Genomic DNA, 10,000 nt, shown 5'->3' with positions numbered 1-10,000 from the left:
TATATATATATATATATATATATATATATATATATTGCAGAAATTACTGTAAACGGTTAAATCAAATACTTGTAAAATTCTTCAATCAACTTCTTTCAACTGTTCATGGAGAAATTCCCGAAACATTATTTAGCATGTCTACCATCCACAACCTGCCATCTTTGTGCTGTGTATTAATTCTGTCATTTTTGTCACGGAATACAAAGAGGCCAATCATTTTTAATATACTATATTAGGCTATTTCATGACAGATTGCTACAAGTAGATAAATGAAACTATAGCGTATTTAAAAGCAAACTAGAATGCAGTTTACATTATTCTCTGATATCTACAAAGAACACATGTGGCTTGGTTAAGTGCAACAATTCTCCTGAAACTGTTTTACATGCCTATTTACAACCCTAGGAATTGCCCCTATGCTGAAAAAAAAAAAAAGTCTATTTTTTACCTTAATTGGAAGAATCATGAGCCCTGTTCTGATGTTCCTCGATGTCCGCACAGCATGATGTACTCTGAAATACAAAATAGTTGTCAAAAATATTTTAGTTTTTTAGTTTTTAAAGAAATCAGCTTTTGTTTAAATTTGAGTTTCTCAAAGAGATGACTTTCTGTCTGACATTACGGACAAAAAATGTAATTAAATAAAATCATAATCTGGGTTTTTTTCTGAGAGGGTGCCAAATTGTCTAATGTGACCGCTTTAATTAAAAAAAAAAAAAAAAAAAAAATATATATATATATATATATATATATATATATATATATATATATATATATATATATATATATATATATATATATATATATATATATTATTAATTCATTCATCCACAGGGGAATGAACCACCAACAACCGCCGATACACACTCTTTCACACACATACACTACAGCCAATTTAGCATGTTCAGTTCACCTATAGAAACCGGAGCACCTGAAACGCAACATGGGGAGACATGAAGAGAACATGCAAACTCCAGACAGAAATGCCAACTGACCCAGTCGGGGCTCAAACCAGCAACCTTCTTGCTGTGAGGCGATCGTGCTATCCATTGCATCATTATATATTTTAATCTAAAGGAATTATAAAGCGCATAACCACCTTCTTTCAGAGGGAGCAGCATTTACAACAGAACAGAATTTTAATACACTAACGTTAGACCAGGACTGTCCAAACTCAGTCCTGGAGGGCCGGTGTCATGCATAGTTTAGCTCCAACTTCCTTTAACAAACCTGCCTGGAAGTTTCTAGTACTTGGGTGGGCAAACTCGGTCCTGGAGGGCCGGTGTCGTGCATAGTTTAGCTCTAACTTCCTTGAAGACACCTGCCTGGAAGTTTAGAGTACAGGGGTAGGCAAACTGGGTCCTGGAGGGCCGGTGTCCTGCACAGTTTAGCTCTCACTCTAATGTTAATCAAACACACCAGCTTATAGATTTCTAGTGATCTTGAAGACACTGATTGGCATGTTCAGGTGTTTTTGATTAAAGTTGGAGCCAAAATATGCAGGACACCAGCCCTCCAGGACCGAGGTTGCCCACTAGAACGGTTTGATTAGCTGGTTCAGGTGTGCTTAATTGGGGTTGGAACTAAAGTAGGCAGGACACCAGCCCTCCGAGTTTGGAAACCCCTGCACTAGACCATCTACGCAAAACCGCGTTTAAAATCGAAATAATTGATAATTCTAATGAAATACAGATAGCCATTCAGTGGTAACGTTTATGACAGTTGCTCATTTCTCTGTATAGTTACACATGAAAATACCACATACTAGCATGTTTATACTCCAAACTCACATATTAGACAATTGTTTGAAATAAATCCTTACGTCAGATGATTCTGAAGTTATGTGATCATTAGTCACGCTGAATTAATGAATTCAGTTAAATCAACCTTTAGCCTAAATAGCATGACCGCTAAAGCTAACGCCGCCTCTATTGCAGTTCTGGAAGGAGTATAAAATGCGTAATGTGATTGGCTAATGCGTGCATCACGAGACCAAGTTAAGAAACGTAAATAAGTCATGCTAGCAATACCTTTTTATCTCGCTAGTCACTTTCTGGGTTAATCTTCTGTTTACAATGCAACTATGGGCATTTCCTTGGTTTCGTTTTTGGGTTTCCGTACGAGGGCGACCTCTGGCCCTCCTTCGGAGATTTGCTACTACTGTAACACACATACAGTATGCGATTTCTTGTCAAGATGGTCAAGACCTGCATTAGAGTCACAGGTAAGATCAATCGCTAACCCGATTTATTTTCGATTAATTGCCCAGCCATGTATATAAATATTTTTTGTGTCATACATTGTGCTGTGTAGAAAGTTACTTTTGAAAGTAATGTCTTACAATATTGAGTTACTCATTAAAATAGTAACTACTTCTTACTTTTTATGTGCTTTACATTAACTTACTTTTACTTGCTACTTTTTCTTTCTTGACTGAGGCTTGATTTCTTTAAGAACTTGCAGGGTTCCTTTTTATTTTTATTATTCATTATGTGATTACCAATGCATTTTATTACTGTTCTTATACCTTCATTTATTATTAAAAACACTAATAATATTTAATTACAATGATAATTGTGAGGATATTGTTGTCTTTGAAGTGATTCCTGACCCCAGAGCTATACGTACCGTATATACAGAGTATTAAAAGTTAAAAGCAATGTGTTTGGTACTTTTGTACTCCTTATCTTGTTAGTTACATATACGTCAGTTTAAGACAATCCCATTTTCCTTTTCTTTGATGCTTCAAAATAATGAGAAGCAGAAACTTCATTGGTTTAATGACGTGCACTGCAAAAACCTCACAACGCAAACACAAATGTATGTATTACATTTATATAGAAGTCAGAATTATTAGACCCCCCCCCCCACGCCCTGTTTATTTTTTCCCTAATTTCTGTTTAATGGAGAGAAGATTTTTTTCAACACATTACTAAACATAATAGTTATAATAATTCATTTCTAATAACTGATTTATTTTATCTTTGCCATGATGATAGTAAATAATATTTGACTAAATATTTTTAAAGACAATTCTATACAGCTTTAAGTGACATTTAAAGGCTTAACTAGGTTAATTAGGTTAACTAGGCAGGATAGGGTAATTAGGCTTGTTATTGTATAAGGGTGGTTTGTTCTGTAGAAAAATATAGCTTAAAGGGGCTAATAATATTGACCTTAAAATGGTTTTTAAAAAGTTGAAAACTGCTTTTATTCTAGCCAAAATGAAACAAATAAGACTTTCTTCTTCTTCAGAAAAAAAAGATCAGACAGGCTCTGAAATTTCCTTGCTCTGCTAAGTTAGAAAATATTTATTCTAGAGTTCTAAAACTTACATTTACTTATAAAACTTATTTACTCTGTCAAAATGTACTGCAATTAAATATACCCAAGACAAATTATATTTCAAATTTAGCTACTATAGAGATTGACACGACTGATGAGAAATGTTTTGATCAATATTTCTAATTAATGTCTAAGTAATTTAGTTTAATCAAAATTGTTTCATAATTTAGCGTTTTTTGATCTGAACCGAATCAACATTACTCTGACTATAGAGCTAAATAATAACACTGCGGTTTTTTAGAGCTCCTTAACAGCTGGATTTAAATTCCATATACACGTTTTAAAACAATCAGTATTCACTAAAGTACTTTTTCTTTTGGCTGGACCTGGTTTGTGTTTTTGACCACAGTTATCAGAGAGATTCAAAGTCTATAAGTAAATACACAATCAGCCGTTGTCAGGAATCTCCTCAAGATGTCCTCTAAATACTCCCTGTGGTCATGGTGTTTTGAAGATCAAGTACTCATGATGACCTCAGGCCAGTTTTTCCAATAATTTGAGGTGTCCTTTTGACAATTGTGTCAGTAACATGCACAATACGACCACTAAAAGAGATGCTTTTCCATGCCAGACTCGTTCACACAATCTTTCCTCTTTTCTTTATCACAGTGAGCAGGCACGGCACATTCAAAGAAAGCAGAAAATTCTCTAATAGTCTTATTCCTCTCTTTAGCATGCATATTAAATATATCACGGCAGACACAGCCTTTGAGCTATCCAGCCTGTAAAACACTCTGTACACACACACATCACAGCTGTAGTTTTCACTCAGATATCAATAACTGTGTTCTAAAACCCAGTCACTGCCTCATTCTACTGTTTACATAAGCGGCGTTCTTCTGCATATTTTTGCTTCTTTTTTATTTGGTCCTTGGCTGACGAAATGAATACACGAATGTGCATATACTTTACAGTTTAAGTCAGAATTATTAGCTCTTTTGTGAAATTGTATTTATTATTTTTAAATGTTTTCTAAGTGCTGTACTGCTGTTAAACAGTGAAGATTTTTTTAAAGCATAATAATTTTACTAATTAATTTTTAATAACTCTAATGGCTTGTCTTTGCCTAGTTAACAGTAAATATTTTTTTTTAGTTATTCATCAATATATTCAGCTTAAAGTGCAGTTTATTTTAATTTTTACTGAAGGACTAATAATTTTCCATTCAACTGTCTATTAAATGGGGTGGCATGGTGGTGAGCACTGTTGCCTCACAGCAAGAAGGTCACAGTTTTGAGTCCTGGCTGGGCCTGTTGGCATTTGTGGAGTTGTCATGTTTTCTCTGTAATCATGTGGGTTTCCTTTGGGTGCTCTGGTTTTCTTCACAGTCCAAAGCCATGTAGTAGGTAAATTGGGTAAACTTAAATTGGTCGTAGTTTGTGTGTGAATAAGTGTATATGGGTGTTTCCCAGTACTGGCTTACAGCTGGAAGATGTAAAACGTATGTTGGAATAGTTGGCGGTTCATTCCGCTGTGGCAACCTCTAAAAAAGAGACTAAGCTGAATGAAAATGAATGAAGATATATTAAATGCTAATTATATTGTGGCATAATGCAGGTATTAGTTTTAAGTTTTATGATATGCAGTGCATTAAATCTACATTTAAAGCGCTTCTGTGGATATATTTTTGACTTATATTTGAATTACTTTAGGGCGACACATTGGCGCAGTAGGTAGTGCTGTCGCCTCACAGCAAGAAAGTCACTGGTTCGAGCCTCGGCTGGGTCAGTTGGCGCTTCTGTGTGGAGTTTGCATGTTCTCCCTGCGTTCGCATGGGTTTCCTCCGGGTGCTTCGGTTACCCCCATAGTCCAAAGACATGTGGTTTAGGTGAGTTGGGTAAGCTAAATTGTCTGTATGAGTGTGTATGGATGTTTCCCAGAGATGGGTTGCAGCTGGAAAGGTATCCGCTGCGTAAAACATGTGCTGGATAAGTTGGCGGTTCATTTCGCTGTGGCAACCCAGATTAATAAAGAAAATGAATGAATGATTGAATGAATAAATGAATGAATTACTTTAGATTAGAATTTTACATTTCTGTTTTCCCATTCGGAATTCGTTCTAAAGAACACACTCTAGACCAGTGTTTCTCAACTGGTGGGTCGCGACCCAAAAGTGGGTCGTGCAAACATTTTCATTGGGTCATGGAGTGTGTGGTCAAAAAAATATCAAAAGTTTAATCTATTTTGCTTAAACTGGACTTTTATTTTGAAATGCATGCGCGATAACCCTACCGTTTGACATGTGAAATTTCATTTAATTTTTGCAACAAATATGTCGAAGCACAAGTGCAACCCCGAATATGTAAAGTATGTACGTACATATTTTGATGACAAAAAAAGACTTAAAGTCTCAGTGTGTCATATGTAGTGAGGTGCTCTCACAAGAGAGCATGAAACCTTCTAAATTAAAACGACATTTAAAAACCAGACAACATTTTTTATTAACAGTTCAGTTTAGTTCATGGTAACTGAACCTTTCCTTGCCCTAACCACTGTTAACAGTATTTGTCGTTTTTCATTTGTACTATTTTTATAATTTGATAAATTTTATTAAATGACAGCAATAAAATAGTGTTTATTTGTGAGTCTTGGTGATTTTTCTATGATTTATCTGTCACTACTTGTGTATGTTAACAAATAAATACAAATTAATTTTAATTCTTAAAATTGTATAATAGTTCCTAAAAATTTGGGTCGCGACCTGATGACCTCATGTAAAAATGTGGGTCCTATGGCCAAACCAGTTGAGAACCCCTGATCTAGACCACATACATTTACTTAAACAGTAATTACCTTAGAGTTGAACAATATATCATTTAAGTATTGATACCGAAATGTTTATCTGCAATAGTCAAATCACAGGATTAGATTATTTATTAAAGATATTATCAAATGTTATTTTTATTTTTCATTCATTCATTTTTTTTTTCCGGCTTGGTCCCATTATTATTCAGGGGTCGCCATAGCGGAATGAACCGCCAACTTATCCAGCATATGTTTTACGCAGCGGGTGCCCTTCCAGCCACAATCACCGGGAAAAACACCCATGCACTCTCGTTCGCACAAATACACTATGGACAATTTAGCAATTCAGTAAGAGGGTTGCTGGTTCAAGCCTTGACCAGGTCAAATGGTATTTCTGTGTGGAGTTTGCAAGTTCTTACCACCTTGTGGGTTTCCTCTTCCAAAGACAGGTGAATTGGGTAAGCTTAAATTATAGTGAATGTGTGTGAGCAAGAGTGAATGGGTGTTTCCCAGTGATGGGTTGTATCTGGAAGGGCATTCGCTGCGTAAAACATATGCTGGATAAGTTGGCGGTTCATTCCGCTGTGGCGACCCCTGATTAATAAAGGCACTAAGCCGAAAAGAAAATGAATGAATGATGACCATGCTATTTTACATTTGATTGTTCAGTTTCTATATTCGAATACTCCCCAGCACTGTTTATTTATCTTTTGTTTTTGCTCTGTCGTATTTATATATGCTTGTAATTAATTATATTTTATGCAGATGCACTGCATGGAAAAAATACTTGATCACTCCAGTCGATCTAAATGAATAACATCTTTTCAAATAAATCTATTCAAATCATCTGGTGAAATAATATTTATATCGCGCAGCTTTACTTTACAGATATAAATATGACTTTTCTTGCTGCGTAAAAAAAGTAATATCATAATTATATGTCATCAAATGCTTAAAAAAAACACCTCAACTGAAATCTGAGGCCTGCTAACCAGGTGTTTTGTGCCAGGACTGATCCATTTATTCCCCTATGATGACCTGGTTGCATCACAAGCTAAACTGACATAGCTGAAATGCATACAAATATTAGATTTGATATATTTCAGTGCATTGTACTGCTACAGCTTTCATGTTTGAGTAATCTAGACATGAATAATAAATAAGCCTTCAGGTTTATGTATTTTTCCCTGATATGAAGGATGTTATTTATAGCTTCATCTTTATTACAATCTTAAAAAAATATGACAATATATCATGACGTTTCGATGGCGGAAAAGGCCTGGTGCAGGCCAAAAAAACATTTGCTTAATCAATCACTGAAAATCAGCATCACGCGCACACACCCACACCAAGCTCATCCCGACGGAAACATGGTTCGATTATTTTTGCATTCGTATGCAATGTTTAATGGAGATTCTTGTAGAATGAAGAGGTTTTATTTTGCCGCATTGTTTGTTTGAGTGACCTTGAATGCATGGGCCAAAGGCATTGAAGTAAAAAAAAAATCAATTAAACAGTTTATAGTTAAAACAGAGAGAAAATATAGTTAATTGAACAGCTGCAGTCTGATGAAATGCCACTCCATATGCTGAATAAAAAAAAAAAAACAATTTCTGTGCATCTTACAGAAGAAGAGAGCACGAAAAGCTCTCATTTAATCAACTAACATTGATATTACTTCTGGCAATTAGAGGCATGCTGATAATGATATGAGTTTTCAGCTGCAAATAATTATGCTGCCTCCGGGCCATGCTTTCCTTCTTCACTGTATCTATAAACAATAATCAAACCACCAGGCGAAAGTTGAGGGGCTTTTGTTTGTTGCCGTGCTGCAGTTTGGGGAGGAAAAAAAAAAAACTGTGGTGTGGCCCCCTGGTGTTGCCCTTGGCGGCTCTGACCTTCAGGAGCCTGGTGCTGGCAGCGTGGGGAGCTAATGCATCGGCCTATCGATCTCTACACTTCCACTTCAAACAGACTGTGTGCGCGCACGCTTATTTAGCCCAAGAGCAGGGTGGGACAGGGAACGCCGCAGTGGCCTAATACTGAGAGAGAGAGAGACATGCAGACAGGCCAAAGCCTCCGCTTTCGATGGTGAGATCTGAGATTTAATAATGAGAGAGATGCGTGCAGACCTCACGCGGCTCTTTTTTAATTGTTTAGCGGATGCAGACACAATTGGTGTCACAGTCGGCATTTGGGTTTGGTTAATTGTGGCTCATGCATTAGCAGTTAGCGTCTGTCTCCTTTTTTCAGCTGTTACATCAGCCTATTAAGAACTGACTAAATCAATTCAAATGACAGAACTTAATGCATATACAGTTGAAGTCAGAATTATTAGCCCCCCTGTTTATTTTTTCCCCAATTTCTGTTTTACAGAGAGATTTTTTTCTACACATTACTAAACATAATAGTTTTAATAACTCATTTTTAATAACTGATTTATTTTATCTTTGACTAGATATTTTTCAAGACACTTCTATACAGCTTTAAGTGACATTTAAAGGCTTAACTAGGTTATTTTGGTTAACTAGGCAGGTTAGGGTAATTAGGCAAGTTCTTAATATTGCTTAAAGGGGCTAATAATTTTGTCCTTAAAATGGTGTTTAAAAAAATTAATAACTGCTTTTAATCTAGTTGAAATAAAACAAAAGACTTTCTCCAGAATAAAAAATATCATCAGACATACTGTGAAAATCTCCTTGCCCTTTTAAACATAATTTGGGAAATATCTAAAAAAGAAAAAAAAATCAAAGTGGGGTTAATAATTCTGACTTTAACTGTATAGGAGCAGTTGTTGGACTTTGTAGTCTACACTGTACACTGATTTTTGTCAGCACAGTATTTAACTGTAATGTGAACTGTATTTTACAAGACAGTTATGCAGTATGTTAATGTAAAATTACTGTATATTTTACTGTAAAGATACAATCCTGTAAATGCATTTATAGCATGGTAAATGGTGTTGTAAATGTAAATACGGTATTTTTTGCTGTAATTTATTTACAGTAAGTTACTGGTAAACTGCTGCAAGCTACTGTCGATTCTACAGGGAATTGTTAACAGTGTGCATTTGATTAATATTCACTACTCTTTTAAAAATGTAGTGAAAATTCATGATCATACACCATTCTAAAGTTTGAGTTGAATACCACACACACACACACACTGAGAAATTTATCCACCATGAAACAACAATATGGTTTAAATTCATTGTAAACACTTAAATGGTAAAATCATTTAAATATATCAACTAATGTGGACAAGCATGAATTTGGAATTTGATTATGCATTCTAGAGCAATTCCATGAAAATGTCAAACTTGCCATGAAAGAAATGACACTTTCACCAAATATGCTTGTACAGGGTGTCCGTGGGGTCTTGAAAGTCTTAAAATGTCATGTGCTAAAGCAAAATTTTAGGCCTTAAAGTTTTAAATTCCCTGAAAAATTCTTGAGTAGGTCTTAAATCATTTTAAGCTGGTCCTAATTTTCATTTTTGTAAATCCATCCAATCGATCCAACACACATCTGTTCACCAACAATACATCTCAATTAAACCCTTAGCAAAACTCTTTATCACTTATATTATTTTATTCATTATTTATTTGACATGGACACCACAAATACACTGTACAAACCAAATGTATTTGTTTAAGAGACTTTTTAATACTCAATACCTGCCCAAGGGAGGGTTGATATACATTGAAAGCCAAATAAATATAATTATGATTATTTACATAAAATAGCTATAAGGCAAAAGCAAAAAATACTTTTTTTTTTACAAGTTGAAAAAAATGCATGTGTACAACTTACCCTAGTGCTTGATTTGACACATTTTGACACAATTGACACACACAAAAAAAATACTAATTAGAATTAGTTTCATGATGAGGCAAGTAAATACACTACAG

At 35.0% G+C, this 10,000-nt stretch overlaps 2 protein-coding genes across 28 annotated transcripts in view; one reads left to right on the top strand and one right to left on the bottom strand.

Annotated features, from left to right (window-relative positions):
* The window catches only part of LOC147830999 (uncharacterized), a 156,945-nt gene extending 154,836 nt beyond the window's left edge, over positions 1-2,109 (bottom strand). For 5 of the 18 annotated variants that reach the window (XR_015524750.1, XR_015524754.1, XR_015524751.1 and 2 more), the window contains exons 1-2: positions 1,823-2,109; positions 449-512 (exon numbers count right to left, since the gene is read on the bottom strand). Coding sequence is in view for 3 of the 18 variants with exons in the window: in XM_087309206.1 (XP_087165332.1) it covers positions 449-466 (18 nt within the window). In the remaining 15 variants the exon portion in view is untranslated. Of the gene's footprint in view, positions 1-448; positions 513-1,230; positions 1,405-1,790 lie in introns of those variants that run through there. The other 13 variants (XR_015524752.1, XR_015524758.1, XR_015524756.1 and 10 more) reach the window with 3 other exon arrangements.
* Positions 1,980-10,000, top strand: part of ofcc1 (orofacial cleft 1 candidate 1) — a 202,358-nt gene continuing 194,337 nt past the window's right edge. For all 10 annotated transcript variants that reach the window (XR_015524744.1, XR_015524745.1, XR_015524749.1 and 7 more), the window contains exon 1: positions 1,980-2,224. Coding sequence is in view for 6 of the 10 variants with exons in the window: in XM_087309188.1 (XP_087165314.1) it covers positions 2,084-2,224 (141 nt within the window). In the remaining 4 variants the exon portion in view is untranslated. The remainder of the gene's footprint in view (positions 2,225-10,000) is intronic.

The sequence above is a fragment of the Danio rerio genome, chromosome 24 (genome assembly GCF_052040795.2).
Source record: "Danio rerio strain M-AB ecotype USA chromosome 24, GRCz13ab, whole genome shotgun sequence".
In the NCBI taxonomy this organism is placed as follows: Eukaryota; Metazoa; Chordata; class Actinopteri; order Cypriniformes; family Danionidae; genus Danio; species Danio rerio.
This window is presented reverse-complemented; position numbering and strand designations above follow the sequence as displayed.